The sequence below is a fragment of the Protopterus annectens genome, chromosome 1.part1, assembly GCF_019279795.1.
Source record: "Protopterus annectens isolate FY-2018-M chromosome 1.part1, PAN1.0, whole genome shotgun sequence".
Taxonomy (NCBI): domain Eukaryota; kingdom Metazoa; phylum Chordata; order Ceratodontiformes; family Protopteridae; genus Protopterus; species Protopterus annectens.
Window position 1 is genome coordinate 580,867,460 of NC_056726.1, and position 22,802 is coordinate 580,890,261.

At 43.1% G+C, this 22,802-nt stretch overlaps 1 protein-coding gene across 1 annotated transcript in view; it reads left to right on the forward strand.

The window, feature by feature from the left end:
- The window catches only part of PAIP1 (poly(A) binding protein interacting protein 1), a 1,589,139-nt gene that overhangs the window by 428,244 nt on the left and 1,138,093 nt on the right, over positions 1–22,802 (forward strand). The window contains exon 5 of the mRNA XM_044076930.1: positions 10,618–10,729. Within this exon, the coding sequence (XP_043932865.1) occupies positions 10,618–10,729 (112 nt within the window). The remainder of the gene's footprint in view (positions 1–10,617; positions 10,730–22,802) is intronic.

Consider the following 22,802-nt stretch of genomic DNA (forward strand, 5'->3'; position numbering starts at 1 on the left):
TAATGAACATAGTGCATTTGCATTAGGAACTTACAATAATTGTAGATGTTCAAGCATGTTCACTATTGTAGTAATATTTCCCCTCCCTCCGTCTATTTCCTTTCTTGTAGACATCTACTCACTTTCCCTACCTGTTACTGTCACAAGCCCCCCTCTGGTTTTCTGTATGGGCTACCATTTGTGGGGGCATATGCTACCTGTTTAGCTCAATATCTGGTCTCAGTTTAGACCCCCGGAGCTGCAAGGGTTAAGATAGAACTAAAGATAGCACAGATTGACATATCTGTTATACCACAGATGTGCTGATGTTCATTTGATTTTCATGCCCTGAGGGGAAGGATGAAAAGCTGTCTAAACTGGGCCAGACAATCAGGCATTTTGTGGCAGAAGTCCCAAGTGGTGTAAGTGCTGCCGTACTGAACCTACTGTGACATCGACAGCCATGGTTAAGCTCCTAACAGAACTGTACTTGCACTAACGTTGACCATGCCCACCTTCAAGTGTGACAGCCTGCAAGAAAGAAAGTTTCTGCTGCAGGAGAGATGAACCTAGTTCATCCATCAAGGATGATCCTCTCACATAGCCCAACTGATGCATTAAGAACCTCTCATACTTGTTCCTCCTTGCTGTAAACCTCTATTGACGTGTAGTCATCTGTTCATTTTGATGGGGTCCAGGACGGTCTGTTGCTGTTGCCTTTTTGGAGTAAAAAAAAAAGGTATTCTGATGGGAATGACTTGATACCTTAAAGGAAATGTTGATCAATTTTCCCAGTTCCTACAATATTGTCTGAGTAACTTCTGTATTTTTTATTCCTTGTAAGTATTTGTCACTTGGGTAGCTCCATTCTTTAGTGAAATGTTCCCTCCACTTCATATTGCATTTGACTTCACACTTTCTACTTCAGATGCTTCTAACTTGCTGTGTGTGCTGTTTCTTTTTAGTTAGCATGGTTGTTATTTGTGCATACTGTGTCATCACCCCCTCCCCCACCAAGTTCCCCTTTGGGAAACTAGTTCTGCCTGACGCTGGTGTTCCTGGAGTGCCAGGAAGGGTGAAGGAGAGGGGTAGAACAGATATTCACACACATCCATTAGCAGGCAGATTCTTCATTGCTAATCAGATAAGACATAGAAACAAAATGTATCTGTTTCAAAGGTAAGTTTGGGCCCAGCTCCTTTCCCAGTAGACCACTGAAGATGAGAATCGAGGAGCAACATTTAGCTCTCCTTGATTTTGGAAATAGGACAGGTTATTGGTGTTTTTTTGCGTCTTAGCACTACTTAGAAATTAAGGCCTATTATAAATGAGATAAATAGCATTTTGAAAGATACATATTAACTACTAGATGTATTATCTAACTTTGAAGAAGGTATCCCTAAAGATAGCATCCTAATTACTATGGACATGAGGAACCTTTTTACATCCATTCCTAATAGTTATGGTTCAGATGCTATTAGACACATCCTACACAGTACAGATATATTCAGCAATAATGAAAGAATTCTATTGAATGCTATATTAGACCTCATACTGAATAACAATGTATTTTTATATGACAAGAAATTGTTTTTGCAACAATGGGGAGTGGCTATGGGCACTCCCTGTGCAAACACATACGCAAATCTTGTTGTATATTACTGGGAATGCATGCATTTGTTTAATCATGCCAACTTTGATAAAATGCTGCTATATAAAAGATTCGTAGATGATATCATAATTTTCTGGAATGGTACTTTACAAGAATTTCTAGACCTAGTGGAATATCTAGAAACTACAACATCTTTTTTTAGATTTACTTTTGAACACTCCACAACTGAAATTAATTTTCTAGATATTACCATTACCAAGGATGATAAAGGCAAATTAAGTCATACCATCTACCGAAAAACTTGTTGGAAGAATACACTATTGGAGTACAGCAGCATGCACCCCAGACATATATTTTATAACATTGTTAAAGGTCAATACACAAGAGTCAACAGATTGTGTATGAATCAGGATGATAGAATGCAACAGATAATGAAACTGAATGATATGCTCATAGAGAGACATTATGATAGAGGAATGATCCAGCAGGAGACATCTTTATCTGGATCTATTTCCACCCCCTTGAAACACAGGAAGAAGTCCCATCAAGTATATACTAGACTGAAGCCATACAAGGAAATAGTCCCTTTTCAAACTAGATACACTAGTGACATTAAGAACACCACTAATATAATACGGAAGAATTGGTGTATTCTACTTACTAATGAAGAAGTTAAGGCAGTAGTAGGAACTAAACCACGTTTTTTATATACTAATAGTAAGAATCTTAAAAGATTGTTATGTATTGAGAAACAAAATTATGAGAGAGAAAAAATACATGACAAGATACAGAATAATATAATAGGGGACTTGACCAGAACAAATGAGGTAGGTACCTATCCATGTAAAAAGTGTAGTATGTGTAGTTACATTTCAGAAGACATAGAGTTCACTCATCCACATTTAAATATTACTTTCAAACCTAATTTTAGATCAAATTGTAATAGTACTTACTTGATATATCTAGCTAATTGTTTAGTTTGTAATGCGTTCTACATTGGGATGACAACTAGATCCCTCAAGGAACGCATGTACAACCATATTTATGACATCAGGAGAAAAGATCTGAAGAATGCTCTAACTAAACATATAATGAACAATCTAGAACATGAGTTTAGATTTAGAACACTTCAATTAGTAAGTCCAAGTAATAGGAAAGGAGATGCTTTCAATGAATTAGAAAGCATAGAGTTGCAATGGATCCTGAAGTTTAAAGCACATTACACTCCAGGTCTAAATCAATATATTAGTGTGAGGTCAGTCCTCAAAAAAAGAAGCTTGAAATAATATATGTCTCTCTATATACATATGGAGATTCTGAAGTTATATCTTATATATATTAATAAGTTCAGTTCCTAGTTACATTAAAGAACTTTTTTGAGTAAATATGTATGTATATATATGATCAATATATTCATATTTAATGGAGCTTTAGATGCTTAGATATGGTTTAATATATAATATTATACTATATTTTATTTTTATGATTATCAAGTACAGATTAAATATAGATTCACATTTGATTATTTATGGAAGCTTGTTTGATATTTATACTATTTATTATTATTATATATAATTATATAATATTTAATGTTAGTTTTTAAATAGGTTTTACGATATTATACTATATATATTTTTAATTTAAGTCTATCTGAAACATGGAATGTTTTTTGGGTATATCTGTATCACACTACATCTACATATACTTATATGCTAATCTTATATATGAGCTTTAGATAGTAATACATTAAATATAATAATAATTTCTATCATTTGTATTATGCTGGAATGAAAGGTACACATATTTAGAGCTCTCATAACCATAGTTTTTGTGATACCAGTTTGATTATGTTTTTTAAGCACACACTCATGTTTTCGTTTTTCATACGGATATGGACGAGCTATAGAAGTTTTTCATTATAACACGGGATTTTTTGGTCAGTCCAGCTATGTATATTTCAGGCCATCATGCAGATTTTAGGAAAGACATAGTTTGGCTAGGGGAAGTTATAATCAGAGTCCAACATAAATAGTGTGTTCTGCTGTTCACAGTTCACATGATCCAACAGTGATACATACTCTCCAACTATAAAAGAGCGCTTTATAACGATAAAACATACATAGTTCATGATACATAATATATAATAGCAGTTGAATTTCTTTTGTTTTTTGCATTTAATACTAACACTATAAATGAATAGAATCTATACTGCTATGAGCTTAGTTATATATATATATATGTTTTTCCGCTCATTTAATTATGTATATATATATCTTTTACATATGTATTATATACTCTTACATGTCTCTAAAAAGAGTTTTCTATACACATATTTTATGAGTTTTTATGTTATATATGTTTCTGTATAGTATTATACTAATATGAATTGTTTTAAAATGCATTGCAAATATATGTTTTTAGAGTGAGCCATTATAGATATATATACGATATGTCTTTCTATTTAGAAATGATGAAGTGTTTTGTTTTTAGTTGCTTGCTAGTTTTTCAGCAACAGTCACTATTTAAAGCACAGCTTTTTGTTAGAGCATCAATTAAAATGATAATAGATTAATTGCTTAATGAGTATAGCAATTAAATTAATGAGAAGCACTATATAAGCTTTTGCTTTAGACATAAGAGAATAGATCTGAAGAAGCGTACTGTTTTTGTACGTGAAAGCGCTCATCTCTCCTGTTCTGTAACAAATAAAGAAGATTTTGTGTTTGGCTGCATAATCGTGGTGGTCCTCATCTTTGTGTTCCTGATGAGAATCGAGGAGCAACATTTAGCTCTCCTTGATTTTGGAAATAGGACAGGTTATTGGTGTTTTCTTGCGTCTTAGCACTACTTCCCTTGGGTAAATAAACAAAATCTATGCTGTTTATACAGGAGTACAGATAAAAGTATCAGAACATATAGATGTCTGCAGTGGGAACAACTGTGTAGCAGCAGATATGTGCAGACTGCATTGCCATACTGCACAGTTTGGAGAGGGGCAGCTGAAAGGTGGGACCAATGCAGAAACTGTCAGCTTAGCTTCACAAAAAAAAAATCTTCCCATGCTTTTTCCTCCTGCCCATTTCATGTTCTCTAGTTTGTGATCAATGATGGGGGAACTGGGAAACCTCTCAAGTGCCTGGCCACATATGCAGTTGTAGCTGATTATTTTAATTCCGAATTTCTTCTTACTGATGATGTCTCTTGAATCCTCTGAGTAAATTACATAGCCTTCTTAATTGTTTCCCCTTCTAGTGGCCGTCATATTTTTCTTTCAGGTGTCTGTTTACCATTTTTGTTTACTCCATACAGATGTATAATTCTTTGATGTTCTTCGTTCCACATTGCTGCAGTCCTAACTATTGGGTAGTCCGCTGTCCAGTCGGCCCGAATACCAAAGTATAAGGCTGACGTCGGTCAGGGCGCATTAGACTGACGTCAGTACGTCAGGGTACTAATGCGCATGACCGGCGCCATATCCTCAGTCTTTTTTGCCGCATGGTCCGATGCAGAAGCAGTTTTGCGAGTGCAGGTTGGCGTTCTGAAATTTTCTGAAGTCGGAGTTTCAGACCGAATCAAAGTTGGCTAAGTACCCCGTTGGGGAACATTTTGGTTTTTCTTGCCTCAGTATTTAACGGATGTCAGAAAAGTGAATAACTGTATTTCTTGTGGGAAACAGATACCTCATAGGGATTACCATACCTTGTGTATACCTTGTTTAGGGCCTGAGCACGCCGTTGTTGGATGCCGCTCTTGTGCTAGATTTAACAAACGCACTATTAAGAGAAGGTTAGACTGTGCCAGGTTAGTGTTTGGGAAGCGTTGCAATTATAAAATGCCGCCGGATGCTCCGGCCGCTTCGTCAAAAGCGCAAGGACAAAACAGCAAAGCCTAGGGTTGATGAACCGGCAGTCCCAGGCGTCGGTTCTTTAGAAAACTCAGTGGAGCCAGAGGTTTTGCCAGGAGTTTCTTTGGAGTCTCAGGCAGAGACTTTACTGTTACAGGATGTGCCTTCTCAGGAGGTAGGCCAGGCTGAAGGGGCTTCTCAGGTAACTGTTCTTCCCTCTCTTCCCAAGGTAGTTAGAGCCTCTCCTTCTGTTTCCAAAACTTCTTTGAGAGGTAGGCCAAGTTTAGCTTCAGTGGGGGCTTCTCCTAGCACTTCAGGTTCTGTGCCTAAGAAACATATGCTTAAAATGGCAGAAGATTTGATTACTATGATTAGAGGTTCTATGCCCCCTCCTGATAAGAGGCCTAGGGTGGAACCTGACTTTGAGAGTTTTGAACACTGTTCAGAGGCTTCTGAGTCTTCTGCGGAAGATTTGCAAGAGTATCCTCCTTATTCTGATTCTGATGTGGATGATTCCACTCCTACAGCTTCTCCTCCTGAAGATTTCTCATTTTCAGAGACTCTGCATTCCATGGGAACACTTTAAATGGGAGGGCCAGGATTACTCTGATTCAGGAAAGGCTTAGGGAATTCTTGTTTTACCCCAGCATAGGCCCTTAGCTATACCTCCTGTGTTGAATGTGGTGGAAGATGTTTTGAGGCTTCCTGAATCCTGATTCTTTGCCTCCTGCTCCTGTTAAACCTGATAGGTACCTATAGGGTGCTGCCTAGCTCTCATAAGTTTTAAGAGTCTAGGGCAGACCGCCCACACTGTAGGGTGCCTGAAGCTCATAAAGTATCGAAGTTTAGAATATCTTTTAAGAACTGTGGGGCAGTTTCTCAGGGACCTAAAGGTGTTAAGGCCTCTGTTGTTAAAAACCCTGTTCCCACGGATAAAGAGGCAAGGGCTTTGGATAGATGGGGAAAGAAAGTGTATACTTCTTCCACTTTAGCCATGAGGGCGTTGAATTGTCAGTTTCACATGCTAAAATATCAGAATTATCTCCTTTCCAATTGAAATCTAAGGTGGATGCTTTGGCGGAAGGTATTGAGTGTAAAGAGTTGCTGGATTTAGTTCATGTGTCTGAACAAGTGGGTAAGCATTCTTTGCAATGTGGTTTTGATGCTGTACAGGCCACTAGTTCTGTTCTTCGCAGGCATGCCTGGTTGAGGGATCAGAATTTAGCTGAGCATGTTAAGACAAGGATTTTGGATGCTCCTTTACAGTCTGATGTGTTGTTTGGTTCACCTGTGGAAGCAGTTTTAAAGAAAATGGAGGACAAAGCTAAGTCTATGCAAACTGTTAAAGATTTTTTGCAGGTACAGCCACCGAAATTTAGTAGAAATTGGCCTACTAAGGGATGGACATATCCTGCTTATGATTCCCAGTCTAGGGGTAGGTCTAGACGTGGTAGGGGCAGGGCTCAAGGTTCTTTTAGGCCTAGAACAGGGAGTTCCCTGCTCAGACTTCTGGTGAGGGCAGGGGTCAGTCCTTTCGTAAACAGACCCAATGACCTGCCTTTTCAGCTGCCAGTAGATTCTCGTCTGGCAGCTCCTTTGGGAGGAAGACTGTCTTTTCAAAGAAAATTGGGATTTAATTACTCAAGACAAATGGGTGTTGGATATCATTCACCACGGTTACAGGTTTTATTTCCATACATTGCCCCTTTCAAAGGCATGCCAGGCGTTCCTCCTCCACAAAGGAAAGAGGCTCACAAGCAAATTTCTCAGTTACTCCAAATAGGGGCCATTCAGCCAGTCCCTGTATCAGAAAGGGGCCTAGGATTTTATTCTCGCCTGTTCCTAGTACCAAAGAAGGGGAACACGTGGAGACCAATTTTGGATTTATCTATCCTCAACACTTATCTGGACATTCCCAAGTTCAAGATGTTGGCGTTACAACAGCTTTTACCTCTGCTGGGCAAAGATCACTGGATGGTAACTTTAGATCTCAAGGAAGCTTACCTTCATGTGCCTATAAGACTAAGTTGCAGGAAGTATCTGCGTTTCGAGCTGGAAATTCTCATTATCAGTTCTCTGCATTGCCCTTTGGCTTATCTACTGCCCAGAGTATTCACAAAGGTTCTGGCTCCAGTGATAGCTTACTTCAGGCTACAAGGAATTCAAATCTATCCTTACTTGGGCGACTGCCTGATTCTGGCTCAAGAAAAGGAAGACCTTCTACAGCATCTGGAACATGTTATAGCAGTGCTAAGATGCCTAGGGTATTCTGTGAACGAAATAAAGTCCAGTCTAGTACCCTCTCAAGACATGTGCTTTCTGGGTGTGAGACTGAATACAGCAGCCCAGATGGCCTTTTTAACCCGGACAAACAACAGAGTCTATCACTTTACTTCCATCAACTATCTCATCAGTCCGTGCTGACTGCAAGGACAGTCCTTCAAGCATTAGGGTTCATGGCATCTTGTATTCTGGTGCTTCCCAATGCCAAACTGCATATGAGGAAGCTACAATGGTATCTCAAAATGTATGGACACAGCACTGCCAGGATTTGGACACTGTCATTCAAATAATACCTTGCCTTCAAAAGAATTTTTGTGGTGGGCTCAGGAATGTCACCTAAACAAGGGACTCTCTGTGACCCGGCCAGAGGCGAGTCAGATTTTAACGACAGATGCCTCGGACATTGCTTGGGAGCTCATCTAAATGGAAAGTGGATACAAGACAAGTGGCCTGCCAGACTACAGCATCTACATATCAACATGAAGGAGATGTTAGCAGTCCAGTTTGCATTAATGGCTTTCAAGGAGTTACTTCTTCCAGGGCAGGTGTTGATTCTAACAGACAACACAACTGTCATGTGGTACATCAACAAACAAGGGGAACACATTCTTATCCTCTATGCAGGCAAGCAATGATTTTATGGGAGACTGCGCTCAGCTTGCAACTAACTCTTCAGGCAAGGTTTCTGCCGGAGCACAGAACTCCTTAGCAGATGTGTTAAGCAGACAAATCATGGATCCCCACGAGTGGAAACTGGATCTTCATGTATTTCAGAAATTGACAGTGTCCTGGGGAACTCCAGACATAGATCTGTTCGCTTCTCCACTAAACCACCAGCTGCCAAAGTTTTGCACAAAGGGGTTTCATCACACAGCTTGGAAAGTGGATGCTCTGTCTTTCAGTTGGAAAAATCTTCATGTGTATGCCTTTCCACCTCTGCCTCTTCTTCCAAAGGTGCTCTTAAAGGTCAGACAAGACAAGCCAAGGATGATTTTAATAGCTCCAGATTGGCCTCGGCAGCACTGGTACCCATTACTGAGGAGTCTGGTAAGGAAGCCTCCATGGCCTTTACCCTTGATTCCACACCTATTGTCTCAGAGGGACGGTCATCTGCTCAATGTCAAGCTTCAAACTCTTCATCTAACAGCCTGGCATATTCTGTTTTGAAAGACAGCAGGTCTCAACTTCCTCAACAAGTTTTAAATGTGATTATGGAAGCTAGAAGACCTAGTACAAGGAAAGTGTATGAGAAAATGGAAGAGATTTTTATTTTGGAGTACAGCAAAGAATTTGGAGATTTCTGAGCCTAATTTGAGTGTGGCTCTTCAATATCTTACTGAGTTATTGGACAAAGGTTTGTCCTTCTCTTCCATTAAGATTCATGCTGCAGCAATTTCAGCTCACTATGATTGTGACCCACCATTGTTTTCGCATCCTTTGTTCAAGCAGTTTCTTGGAGGGGCAAAGAATATAAGACCCCCACGTAGAGCTCCTACTCCTGCTTGGGATCTCAATTTTGTGTTGGAAAAACTTACTCTACAACCTTTTGAGCCCGCAGCTACTGCTGAATTGAAATACTTGTCATGGAAGACTGCTTTTCTGTTGGCTATTACTTCTGCAAGAAGGGTGTCTGAGTTGCAGGCCCTTATGGCAGTAGAGCCCTTTTTGATTTTCCATAAGGATAGGGTATTATTACGTACTAATCCTTCTTTTATGCCTAAGGTGGTTTCTAGTGTGGCTTTAAACCAAACTATTCATTTGCCTACTTTTTATGCAGACCCCCAAAATAAAGGGGAAAAGATTTTGCACACTTTAGATGTGCACAGGCAATTGCGTTATTATTTGAGCAGGACTAAGGATTTTAGGCAGTCTCAGCAGTTGTTTGTTTCTTTTGCCTTGAGTTCAAGAGGGCAAGCCTGTGTCAAAACAAACTATTTCTAGGTGGATTGGGTTTTGCATTGCATTTTGTTATTCCCATCATGGCAAGGAGATTCCAGCTGGGATTAGGCCTCATTCCACTAGGGCTACTGCCACTTCAACAGCATTTCTAAGGGGGGTGGCAACTAAGGATATTTTGGAGGCAGCTACTTGGAGTTCAGTGCATACTTTCTCTAAGCATTATCACCTTCCTCTCTACTCTAAGTCCAGGGCTGGTTTTGCCACAGCTATTTTGCAAGGCATGTTGTCAGCTCCTGCTTCTTTATGATTTGCCAGCCTCCCTTTCCTCTGCTTTGGGATTCTACCCAATAGTTAGGACTTCAGCAATGTGGAGTGAAGAACATAGTACAGTTTTGTACCTATCATAAATGTAGATGTTCGAGGATCCACATTGCTGCAGTCCAATTTCCCCTCCCTCCTTCCCCTCTGTGTTTAGGGGTGGTTGTGTAGGTGAGGTTTTATGCTGATATTTTTGTATATATTGTACATATTTTTGGTGCAGGTATATTGGGCCTTGTCTTTTTAGGGTCTTCTGACATCTGGGGCAAGAAAAGACTGAGGATATGGCGTCGGTCATGCGCATTAGTACCCTGACGTACTGACGTCAGTCTAATGCGCCCTGACCGGCGTCAATATACTTTGGTATTCGGGCCGACTGGACAGCGGACTACCCAATAGTTAGGACTGCAGCAATGTGGATCCTCGAACATCTACATTTATGGTAGGTACAAAACTGTACTTTGCTAGCTTTCAGAGCTACATTTTAGGCTCTGAATAAACTGGAAGTTGCCAGAAGAACCGTTTTATTTCTGGTTTATTGTTGGCTACAGCCAATGAAAAAGATGTGTTATTTTGCTTATATTTAAATGATTGATAGCAGTATCTGAAAATTATCAATTGCTAGAAAGTCTCAAGTCATACTGCTGAGTGATATGAATTTTCATTATAATGTTATCCACAGATGTCAAACAGAATATGAGAAAAGAAATCAGGCAGCAAAAGGAGATGAAGCCACACGCAAACAGTTCCATGCCTTTGTCCTTTTTTTGGGAGAACTGTACTTACATTTAGAGGTAGGTTTGCATTTGTTTCTTTAATACTTTAATAATCTAGGTATACTGTGCTTGGAAGAAATGGAGTTTCTCTTAATGAAGTTTATAAGACATTAGTATTTATGTTTAGCTTCCACTCAGATTCTGAGCAGAAAGTCTTGTCAGCCGCTCCCATGTATGTGATGAGCTCTGATCCTGATCGTAGATATATGATATCATCTTGTTTATTAAATATCAGGATTGGATATTTGTCCTGTATTTTTCTGTGACGCTTCCATGTACAGAAATGTCAGTGAACCCTTTATATTCTGTTAAAGATGTTATGTGCATGGGCGGGGGTCTCCGAGGTGCTTCTGCTATCTTTTCCTGTGGTTAAGGAATTCAGGAGTCTTATCAAATGTCTTCTAGGTATGGAGCACTCTGCAGTTTGATTTTTTTGTTTTTTCAGTCTGGCCTCCTGGGTTCCAACCCAAAAGTTGCACCTCCCCAACATGCAGCCATTTCTGCAGAGTACTTTCGATATTCCCAAACTTTCCTTAAAAGGATATGAGTTTGGTCCACATAACTGAGTGGTGTGGGAGAATGACTACTCATTAGTTGGCCGGATAGGAGAGGTCACAGGCTAAACATTTTATACTTGGCAATTGTATGGTACTGCGGAAAGAAGGTGCTGATCACATTTATAAATTATGGTAGCAATAAGAAAGTGACCTGCAAACCTTGTTAAAAAACTCCAGCTGTACTCTGTCGCATATCGTCTACTCAGAGGCAATCTCTGCTTAGCATACCAGGCCATGTCAAACCCAGAGCTGTTGGACATGCTACACTTAAAGAAATCCCAATCCCTCAGAGCCACACGCTCCAGGGATCTAAACCTTGTCATCACAATAAACAAAACATGCTGGAGGGATAGGTTCCTGACCCAGGGACTCCCCCAAACTCTGGAATAGACTGCCCCATACATGTCAAGCAGAGAGCTTCTTTGGCCCTCTTCAAAAGGAACCTTGATGATTGGATGGGAGAAAGGAAATTCACCCCGGGGATCACGTCAGTCTTCCTGCTAGCCGGGTCCAGGGAAGTAAATAGTGTGGGAAGAAATGGCCAGGGAATTATGGCTAGGCTTATTTAGGCCCTAGGGCAGATAGCCTAGTACCAATCTATGAACCTATGTTGTCTGATAAGCAGAGGATCTGATGTTGTCTTATTCATTCCTCCTGACTATAGGGTCTCAGTTCTGGCCTTCAGATCCTGCTCTGGCCACATTTTTCAGATTTGGATCCGATTTTTGACCCCCTCCATCTTACCCATAATGCAGTACATCCACCCAAGCCCCTCAGATCTTGTTTACCGCTTCAGCGTCTGGACTTGGGTCTGTGCAGTCTTGAGCGTGGTTATGTTTCTCAGGGAAGCTAGGATATCGTTGTTGTAAGTTAATTCTTCCTCTTTTTCCAGTGTGTGCACACGTGTGAAAACTTCTTTCTTCTTGTTGTCCTGTGAAAGTTTCTTTCTTCTTCTTCTGTACAAAAAAGTTTTACAGTTAGAATTTGTTAAATGTTAAATTGTAAGTTAATGTTAGAGTTACAGTTAAGTTATTTCTAACATTTGTCTGAATTTTAGTAGTCTTAGTTACTTTCTAAGTTTTTTACTTTTATCTTAACTGTCTGTTACTTTTGGCGGGCTTTGTCAGTCATAATGTCAGACAAACCTTCGCCCGGCTTTAAACGTTGCACTTCTTGTGGGCATAAAATCCCCAGCCAGGATGCCCACAAGGAGTGCATATATTGTGTGGGGGCAGACCATTTAAAGGCAGAGTGCTGTGTGTGTGTCTTTCAATCCCTGAGCTCTAGCTGATGGACGAAACAAATTGATTCTGAGTGATCTTCCTTCATGGGCTCTGGAGGCTCAGACCCCTTCCTTGGCTTCCACTTTATCTTCTTTCACTAAAATGGCAAAAAAGAGGCCTCTTCCTGTCTCCCTGAGAGACTGTCTAGAGCCTAAAATGAAGTCTAGGAAAACTTTGGATCTGACGTCCTTGGATCTGAAGAGAGCGCCTACCCCTTTGGATCCACCAGCATCTTCAGATCCATGGGAAGTTATTTCCTTATCACCTCCTCCATTGTCACCTTCCGTGTCTGATTTCAGTGCCTTGGGATCTGAGAGCTTTGAACAAATCTCTGGCTCAGTCAGGCAAACCTAAGCACTCCCAAGCCCCCTCATCGGCTTCATCCAGGTCCTCTAGAAGCTGGTCCAAGGCAGACGTGGACAGGATGATGATGAGATTCCTCAAGGCCCAAATCCGGATGGGGTAGTCTTAGCTCTGTCCCCTGTTGGATATGTGAGCTGTCCAGGCCATACCATCAGGACTCCTCCTCTGATCCAGCCTTTGGTTTTGGAGTTGCAAGGTTCGGGACTACTGTGTGTGTGTATCAGGTTTGGTGTATGGGGAGCTTCCTTCCTCGACGCCAATGCTGCCCTTCATGTAGCATAGCAAGTCTCAGCGCCATGGTGTGTGTGCTGGGTCTGGGAGAATGGGATCAGCTCTGTCCTTGTCTGAGCCATCTCTTCCCCTAGGCGCCTCAGCACTTGACAGCTCGGGTCTGGTCCCTCCTGGAGGCCATGGATAGAGGGCGAGTCCCAGCTGATGTTCCTCGTGCATACAGCTGCAGTCATAACAGATGGGGTTCTCCTGCCATCAGTCGGGTCCTCGGTCGGCCAAATTCCAAAGTCTAGGTCCGGCGTCGGTTGTCGTCGCCTCTTCCCTGACGTCAGTGCGACAGGGGTATAAAGGAACCAGCCGACGCTATTTTCTTCAGTCTTTCTTGCCGCGCGGTGCCCGAAGCAGAAGCAGTTCGCAAGTGCCGGTCGGCCAGCTCCTGAGATTACGAAAATTTGGAAACCGAAGTCTTCTTAAAAAAGCTAAGTACCCCGTTGGGGAAACTTTTCTTGCCTCAGACCGATGTCAGACAAAGTTAATAATTGCATTTCTTGTGGGAAGCAAATACCGCATAAGGATTTCCATTCCCTCTGTATACCCTGTTTAGGCCCAGACCACGACTTCTCGGTCTGTCGCTTTTGTGCTACATTCAACAAACTCACTATAAAGCATCGGGCGGAGTTTGCCCAGCATTATTTTGGGAAAGCATTTAACTGTACTATGTCGTCGGATACTCCGACACCGGTTTTGTCTAAAAAACGCAAAGACAAGGACCGACACACGAGGTCCGCGGCCTCTACCGACACCACGCCAAAGCCGAATACATGTGGTCTGGTTCTCAGCGAGGCGCCTACGCAGCCCCTGACTACCGACGACACTTCTTTGACGGTGTCTCCTGTGCCCGAGGTCGCAGGCGCCCACACCCGACTACAGATACCGAAGCCACTCTTGGCGTTGAAACTCAGAATGTGGACAGGTCCACCTCCACTCAAGGTGTCTTCAGACCTTCCTCTTCTTTCTCCATCAAGGCTTTCACAAAGTCTAAAGCTACCATGCACTCTTAAGAGACCAGCTACACAGGGCCCATCTCCAGGCCCCATGCCTAAGAAACAGATGCTTAAAATGGCTGAGGATTTAATTACTCTTATCAGAGGTTCTCAGCCTCCACCGGACAAAAGGCCCAGAGTGGAGGAAGATTCCCCCTCCTCTGATCAGGGCTCCATTATTTCTGAGCACTCTGATGATCAGGAACATTCTTACTCCCCTTTTGAAGACTCTGATGCGGAGGAGTCCATCCCTTCTGTATCCCCCCTGAGGATTACTCATTTGGGGAAACTTTGCATACCTTAAGGGAACACTTCCACTGGGAAGGCCAGGATTATTCAGATTCCAAGAAAAGGCTCAGGGAATTTCTCTTGCTACCTCAGCACAGGCCTCTGGCTATACCTCCTGTCTTGGACATCCTAGATGATGTTTACTCGGAGGCTTGCCTTAACCCGGACTCTGTAGCTCCAGCTCCAGTTAAGCCTGACAGGTACTACAGGGTCCCTGACTCACACCATTTTCTATACAAAAGCCATGCTGCTGACCCAGAAACAATCTCACAGGGCCCCAAGGGAGTTAAGGCCTCCATTACTAAAAATCCATTGCCTTCCGAGAGAGATTCCAGATCCTTAGAAAGGTGGGGAAAAAAGGTATATACCTCGGCTACCTTATCCATGAGGGCCTTAAACTGTCAGTTTCATATGCTAAAATACCAACAGTTTTTTTTATCACAATTGAAAAGTAAAATGTCACAACCTGAACAACCAGACTTGAAGGAGTTGCAGGATTTGATACAAAGTGCAGAACAAGTGGGTAAGCATACCTTACAATGTGGTTTTGATGTGCTAGAGGCCTCATGTAGAGCTGCTGTTACAGTATCAGTCATTCGTAGGCATGCCTGGCTCAAGGAACAAGCCTTGCCTGATCATGTTAAAGCTAAATTACTAGACACCCCTCTTCAAAAGGATGTACTATTTGGTGCTAATGCTGAGGAGGTATTAAAGAAAAAAGAGGAAAAGGCTAAATCAATGCAAACTGTGAAAGAATTTCTACAGGTTCAACCCCCACGTTTTAGTAGAAATTGGCCTTCCAAAAACTGGTCCTTTCCTGCCACAGACAGACCCCAAAGAGGTAGATACAGGCACCCGAGGGGCAGAGGACAAGCCCAAGGATCGTTTAGATGCAGACAATGGCAAGCTCCTACACAAAGAGGTGGTGAGGACAACTCGCAAACTTTCAGAAACCAAACCCAATGACTTTCCCCTTTGCATGCCAACCAGGTCTCAAATGGCAGCCCCTTTAGGAGGAAAGCTGGCATTATTTTCAAAAAATTGGCATATTGTCACAAAGGACAAATGTATTCTGAACATTATAAAGAGAGGCTACAAATTCCATTTTCACACCCTTCCAAAAATGAGAAGCATGCCAAACCTGCCACACAATCAAAAGGCAGAGGCACAAAGGCAAATTACAGATCTCATAAACATGAAAGCTATTCAAGAGGTACCTACGCACGAACAAGGTCAAGGTTTTTATTCCAGGCTATTTCTGGTGCTAAGGAAGGGAAAAGATTGGAGACCTATTTTGGATCTATCCAGCCTAAACACATTTCTACTCGTACCAAAATTCAAGATGCTCACTCTACAGCAACTTCTTCCCATGCTGGGCAAGGAGTCTTGGCTGGTAACATTGGACCTCAAGGAGGCATACCTGCATGTCCCAATCAGACAAAATTGCAGAAGGTACCTCAGATTTCTTGCAGGTTCAACTCATTATCAATTCTCTGCATTGCCCTTTGGCTTATCTACTGCACCCAGAGTATTCACGAAATGCCTGGCATCAGTAATTGCCTACTGCAGACTTTAAGGGATACAAATTTACCCCTATTTGGACGCCTGCCTGATCCAAGCGGACAGCAAGCACATTCTTCTGAAACATCTGGCTTATGTAATAATGTTATTGAACTCTCTGAGCTGCACAGTCAGCAAAAGGAAATCAAGACTTATACCCTCTCGGAAGATAATTTTCCTGGGTGCCAATTTGGACACAAACACCCAGATGGCCTACCTCACGCCAGAGAAGCAGGGGCAACTAATTCAATACTTCAGAACACTAGCAAATTGCACCAGGCTGACTGCAAGGAAGATCCTGCAGGCTCTGGGGTTCATGGCATCTTGCATCTTACTAATCCCATGTGCAAAGCTGCATATGAGGAAACTACAATAGTACCTGAAAAACATATGGTCTCAACACAGCCACAGTTTGGAAACAATAATACCACTAATTCCATGTCTGCAAAAGGAATTTCTGTGGTGGGCTCAAGCATGTCAAGCAAACACAGGTCTTCCATTCAGCAAGCCTCAAGCAAATCAAGTCATCACAACAAACGCCTCGGACTATGCCTGGGGGGCGCACATGACAGATCGGTGCATTCAGGGCAAATGGTCCCAAAAAAGAAAAGCACCTTCACATCAATCAAAAAGAAATGCTAGCAGTAATAAATGCTATTATAACTTTCAAGGACCTTCTACAACCAGGTCAACTATTGATTAGAACGGACAACACCACAGTTATGTGGTACATAAACAAAAAGGGAGGAACACATTCTTACCCCCCTATGTAGACTGGCCATGTCACTTTGGAACATGGCCATGGACTACAAATGGAACTACAAGCACAGTGCTTGCCAGGCAAGGAAAACACGCTGGCAGACAACCTAAGCAGGAATATGACAGATCCACACGAATGGAAATTGCATCCAAAAGTTTTTACAGAAATAATCCAAGAATGGGGAAGGCCAGACATAGATCTCTTTGCCTCCCACAAGAATCATCAATTGACAAAGTTCTGCTCAAGGATCTTCCATCCAAAGGCCTGGAGAGTGGACGCTCTCTCTTTCAGTTGGAAATCAATGACAGTTTATGCCTTCCCACCTCTTCCTCTGCTGCCCAAAGTTCTATTAAAGACCAGAGCAGACAGACCAAGGATGATGCTCATTGCTCTGGACTGGCCAAGGCAACACTGGTACCCACTCCTGAGGAGCCTAACTCATTCACCACCATGGACCCTGCCTCTAATGCCTCTTCTGACTCAGCACAGTTTCAAAATTCTTCACAGCCAGCTAAAAACACTCAATCTATCCCCATGGAAGATTCCTTAGCATCCCAACAGGCCCTACTCTCCAAGCAGGTGCAGGATGTCATTTTGGAGGCCAGAAGGCCATCAACTAGAAAAGCTTACTCCGCAAAATGGAAACATTTTTGTGTCTGGAATGAGAAAAAGGGCCAGGATCCTGGAAAACTGAATTTACCTCAAATACTACAATATTTGGCTGAACTGCTAAGCAGTGGACTTTCTTTTTCCTCCATCAAAATCCATGCCTCAGCCATTTCTGCAGAATACAACACTGATCCACCTTTATTCTCTCACCCTCTCTTAAGATAGTTCCTCAGAGGGGCTAAGAATTTAAGGCCTCCAAGGAAACAACCAATACCTGCTTGGGATCTTAATTTCATTCTGGAAAAACTGACCTTGCCTCCCTTTGAGCCAGCTGCCTCATCAGATTTGCAGTATTTGTCCTGGAAAACCGCTTTCCTTCTGGCCATCACCTCCGCTCGTAGAGTTTCAGAACTACAGGCTCTCATGGCTGTCCAGCCTTTTATCATCTTCAATCAGGACAGAGTTTCATTACGAACCAACCCGTCCTTTATGCCTAAAGTGGTATCCAGGGTAGCTTTAATTCAGGCCATACATTTACCTACTTTTTATCCAAATCCTCAAAACAAAGGGAAGAGATTACTACATTCCTTGGACATCCACAGACAACTGCGTTATTATTTGGACAGAACAAAGCCTTTCAGAAAATCAGAACATCCCTTTGTGGCCTATGTGGTAGGAGCTGAAGGGAAGCCAATTTCCAAACAGACAATCTCAAAATGGATAGCCCACTGCATACGCTTTTGCTATTCCTTTCATGGCCAAACTGTTCCTACAGGCATTAGAACCCATTCCACCAGGGCCTCAGCCACCTCTGCAGCCTTCCTCAGAGGAGTTCCTACCAAGGATATATTGGAAGCAGCCACTTGGAGTTCTGTACATAACCTTCTCCAAGCACTACAACCTACCATTATACTCCAAATCTAGAGCAGGCTTTGCCACTGCAGTCTTGCAGGGCATTTTGGCTCCTCCTAGTTCCAACTAGTGCCTACCACCCCTTTCTTAGCTTTGGGATTCAACCCATCTGTTATGACTGCAGCTGTATGCACGATGAACATAGTACAGTTTTGTACCTACCTTAAATGTAGATGTTGGAGTGCTAATACAGCTGCAGTCCAGGTTTCCCTCCCTCCTTCCCCTCTTGGGACAGGCCTATAGGCTAACATATCCTCATACAACCTGATTGGGGTATTCATTTATAGGTTCATAAGTTCATACTAGGCTATCTGCCCTAGGGCATTTATAAGCCTAGCCAGAGTTGTGTGGCTTTCACCACCCCTTAGGTTGAAGAATACTATACCCATTAGTTTGCCGTGACTCTGTCCAGCAGTGATACAGAGATGATCCCCGGGGTAAACCTACGATCTCCCATCCACTGGTCAAGATTCCTCTTGAACAGAGCCAGCGAGGTGCTCTGTCTCACATGGACCGGGATTCTGTTCCACAGCATAGGGAGTCTCTGGGTGATGACTCTGTCCCTCCAGCACATCCTATTTATATCCGTGTTGAGGTTTAAGTCTCTTGCTCTTGTGGCTCTGGTGGATTTGGATTTTTTGAGGTGGAGCATGTCCATTAATTCCGGGTTGGACATGGCCTTGTATGTCAGGCACAGGTCACCTCTGAGCAGACGGTATGCGACTGAATAGAGCTGGAGTTTCTTCAGTCGGGCAGCATATGGCATATTTTTGAGCCCCTTTATCCTTTTGGTGAGGAACTCTTGGGGTCTTTCCAATTGCTGCAGGTGTCGGGTAAGATACATTCCGAATGGGACATTGTACTCAATCATTGGTCTGATAAGTGAAGAGTACAGGGGGACAATGACCTCCCTTGATCTGGATGGAATCCCTTCATAATCAGGTGGGCAATGTAGAAGGTCCTCCTAACCACTTTGGCAATGTGAATGTCAAAAGAAAGGTTACTGTCAACTTGGGTCCCCAGGTCCCTGATAACCTCTTCTGTGCTTAATGGATTGCCACCTGTGTGGTAACTTTGGGTTACCTTGTTTTTACCAAAGGGTATGACTATACATTTTTTGGCGTTTAGCTTAAGGCCATGGCTCTGGCACCAGTTATCCGTTTCTATGAGACCTCTCTGAAGGATATCTGTGTCTGATGGATTTTCAACTATGGCGCCCAGTTTGCAGTCATCTGCAAACTTTGTCAGACACAATCCTCCTATGTTTGCCTGCACTTCTGAAAAGTAGATGCCGAACAAGAGGGGGCCCAGGACTGAGCCCTGTGGGACACCGCTTGTGACCGGCTTGGAGTCTGACATGGCACCAGCAACTCTAACCCTGTGGGTTCTGTCCTTGAGCCAGTTTGCAACCCATCTTGTGACATATGGGTTTACATTTAAGCTGGTGAGCTTTTCTATGATATGTGTCGAAAGCTTTTGCAAGGTCAAGGTAGGCTGTGTGAACTGCCTTACCCTCATCAATGGCCTTGGTGACTGTTTCAAAAAAGTCGACCAAGTTCAAGAGGCATGATCTGCCCTTGACAAAGCCGAATTGGGTAGGATCCAATGTCTGTAGGTCCCCTATGTCTTTATTTATGAGTTCCATTATGATCCTCTCCATAGCTTTGCAGACCAGGCTTGTTAAGCTTATGGGGCGGTAATTACCAGGGTCCGTAGAAGCACCGCCTTTGTGGAGTGGGACCACAGTTGACATACGCCACTCTTTGGGTACGTATCCTGTGGTAAGGCTAAGATTAAACAGCAGCCTTATGTGTGGGTTTAGTTCCTCATTGAGTTCATGTAGCACACAGCTGGGGACACCATCCGGTCCCATTGATGCTGTGTTTTTAGCTTTAGAGAGAGCAGCTGTCACCTGGGCATTTGAGATGATTGGGAGGCTACACTCTGCTGGGATAGATATTTCTCCTTTTGGGGGAGGGAGGGAGAAATTTCACTGAACCTGTCTGCCAGTATGTTTGCAATGTCTGTGGGTTCAGTGATTTTTGTATAATTTTGGACTAATTCTGAGCATATCTGGGAGTTTCCACCCAGATTTCTAACATAGCTAAAGAAGGCCTTATGATTGTCTTTTGAGTTCTTGGCGATTTTTCTCTCAAAGTTGGCCTTGGATGATTTTATGAGTGATCGTAGTTTTTTTACTAGTATTGATCAGAGGTATCTTCCCTTTTAGGGATTTTGCTCTATCTTGTAGTAGTTTTCTCCTCTTGTTGTAAAGTTTGTTTATGGCTGGAGTCCACCAGATCGGGCGCTTGCCTTTGGTGGCAAGGGTCTTGATTTTATTTGGGATTGCTTGTTCCATGCAATCCTGGAGGTGCTCGTAGTAAGCATTTGTAAGGGATTCAGCAGCATGGGTTGTGGTTTCCAATGGCTCAGGGGCCTTGAAGGATACCACACCAGTCTTAAGAAGTGTGAAGTTGGCTTTTGAGAAGTTCTTCACTGTGGTCTTTTTTGTTAGGGGTGGGGGCGGGATGTGGATCTCCAGTGAGATTAGTTTATGGTCTGATCTCACCAATGAGGGATATACTTCCGGTGTGGAGCATTTTGTCCCCATGTTTGTGATGATCAGGTCTAGTATATTTTCACCTCTTGTGGGAATGGTGACAAGTTGTTCCTACCATATATGTAGATGTTCGAGTGGTAATACAGCTGCAGTCATAACAGATGGGGTTCTCCTGCCGTCAGGCGGGTCCTCGGTCGGCCGAATTCCAAATTCAAAAGACCTATGTCCGGATGTATTTGCTTGCAACTACTGTATTTTGATTATATTGCACTACATTATCACACAAATTTATGTATTGCCTTCCTTCTGGGGGCACCTGACATCTGGGGCAAGAAAAACTGAAGAAAATGGTGTCGGCTGGTTCCTTTATACCCCTGTCGCACTGACGTCAGGGAAGAGGCGACAACCGACGCCGGACCTAGACTTTGGAATTCGGCCGACCGAGGACCCGCCTGACGGCAGGAGAACCCCATCTGTTATGACTGCAGCTGTATTAGCACTCGAACATCTACATTTATGGTAGGTACAAAACTGTACTTTTTCCCTCTATGGCTTCGGCTTTGTAGGAGGCTAAGAGGACCTCTCCTGATCTGTCAACATTTCAGCTACTGGAGAGGGTTTTCTCCCATGCCAGAGAGCATCACCACATGTCCCGCAATCCACCCCTGTACCCAGTCAGATCAGGGCTTTGAGCTCTTTTGTCCTACCGTGAGTCAGTCTGTCCCAAGCGGCCTCCAAGATCTCCCTGCCCAGGAGAAATCCCCTTCTTCTGACACTTCCTCAGACTACCCCGCAGTGGAAGTCCTTCAGAAGAAGATGTGCAAAAGGAGGCACATTGACTTCCCACTGCAGTTCTTAATCAAGGACACTGACTTTGATGAGAGGGAAGGATCCCCCCGATCCCCACCTGAGGAGGTCTCCTTCGAGGACATTCTAGAAATCCTGAAGCAAAAAGATAGATGGACTGCCCAACCTCCTCCTGAGGAGTCAGTGCTGTTGGCGGTGTTTGAGATGGGCCCATCTATGACCTGGGTGACCCCCCCCCATGGATGACCTTGTTGATTTGGTTTCTCGCCGGGCTTGGAAAGAACTGGACACCATCAAGCCCATCCCCAAGCACCCTGATAGGTTCCTGGTACCTCTGGCAGATATTTAACATCGGAGGAAGCGTCCTGTAGTTGATGCCATTGTTGTGGAGGCAGCCACTAAGAAAAACTGGCAGAAGAAAATGCCAATGTCAATCTGCCTAACAAGGAGTCTAGAGCATTGGACAGGTTTGGAAAGCGTGTTTACACCTCAGCCACCTTTGCACTGAGGTTGTTAAACTACCTGGCCTATATTATCTGGCTACAGAGAGATCTGATCAAGGAGCTTTCAGTCTCTATCTCTCTGTCTATGCCTGTGAAGGAATTTAAAGTTTCTCCCAAGCTGACTTCTCTTATCTTCTGTTGCCAACTCATCAATTAGGTTGATCTCCCATGCAATGGAGGATATCTCACAAGCGGCTGGTTCAGGACTTTCTATAAGGAGACATGCAAGGAGGGACAGATCATGCCTACTCAACCTGGTGGAATTCTTTAAGAAGGTCACCAACACAATGGATGAGGGCAAAATCGTTTACACTGCCTATCTTTACCTGACCAAGGCATTTGACACAATACCCCACTCAGGCATTGTTGACAAACTTAAGAGGTTAAGCACAAACCCGTATGTCACCCGGTGGATAGCCAGCTAGCTCACAGACAGGACCCAGGAAGTTAGAATTGGGGAGTCCACCTCTACAAAGAGGCCAGCCATTAGTGGAGTCCCTCAGGGATAGGTCCTTGGGCCGCTCCTTTTTTGGCATTTACTTCTCAGAAGTCAAGGCCAGTGTCAGTGGCCTCTGACTGATTAACTTTGCAGATTATACAAATTAGGAGCTCTCA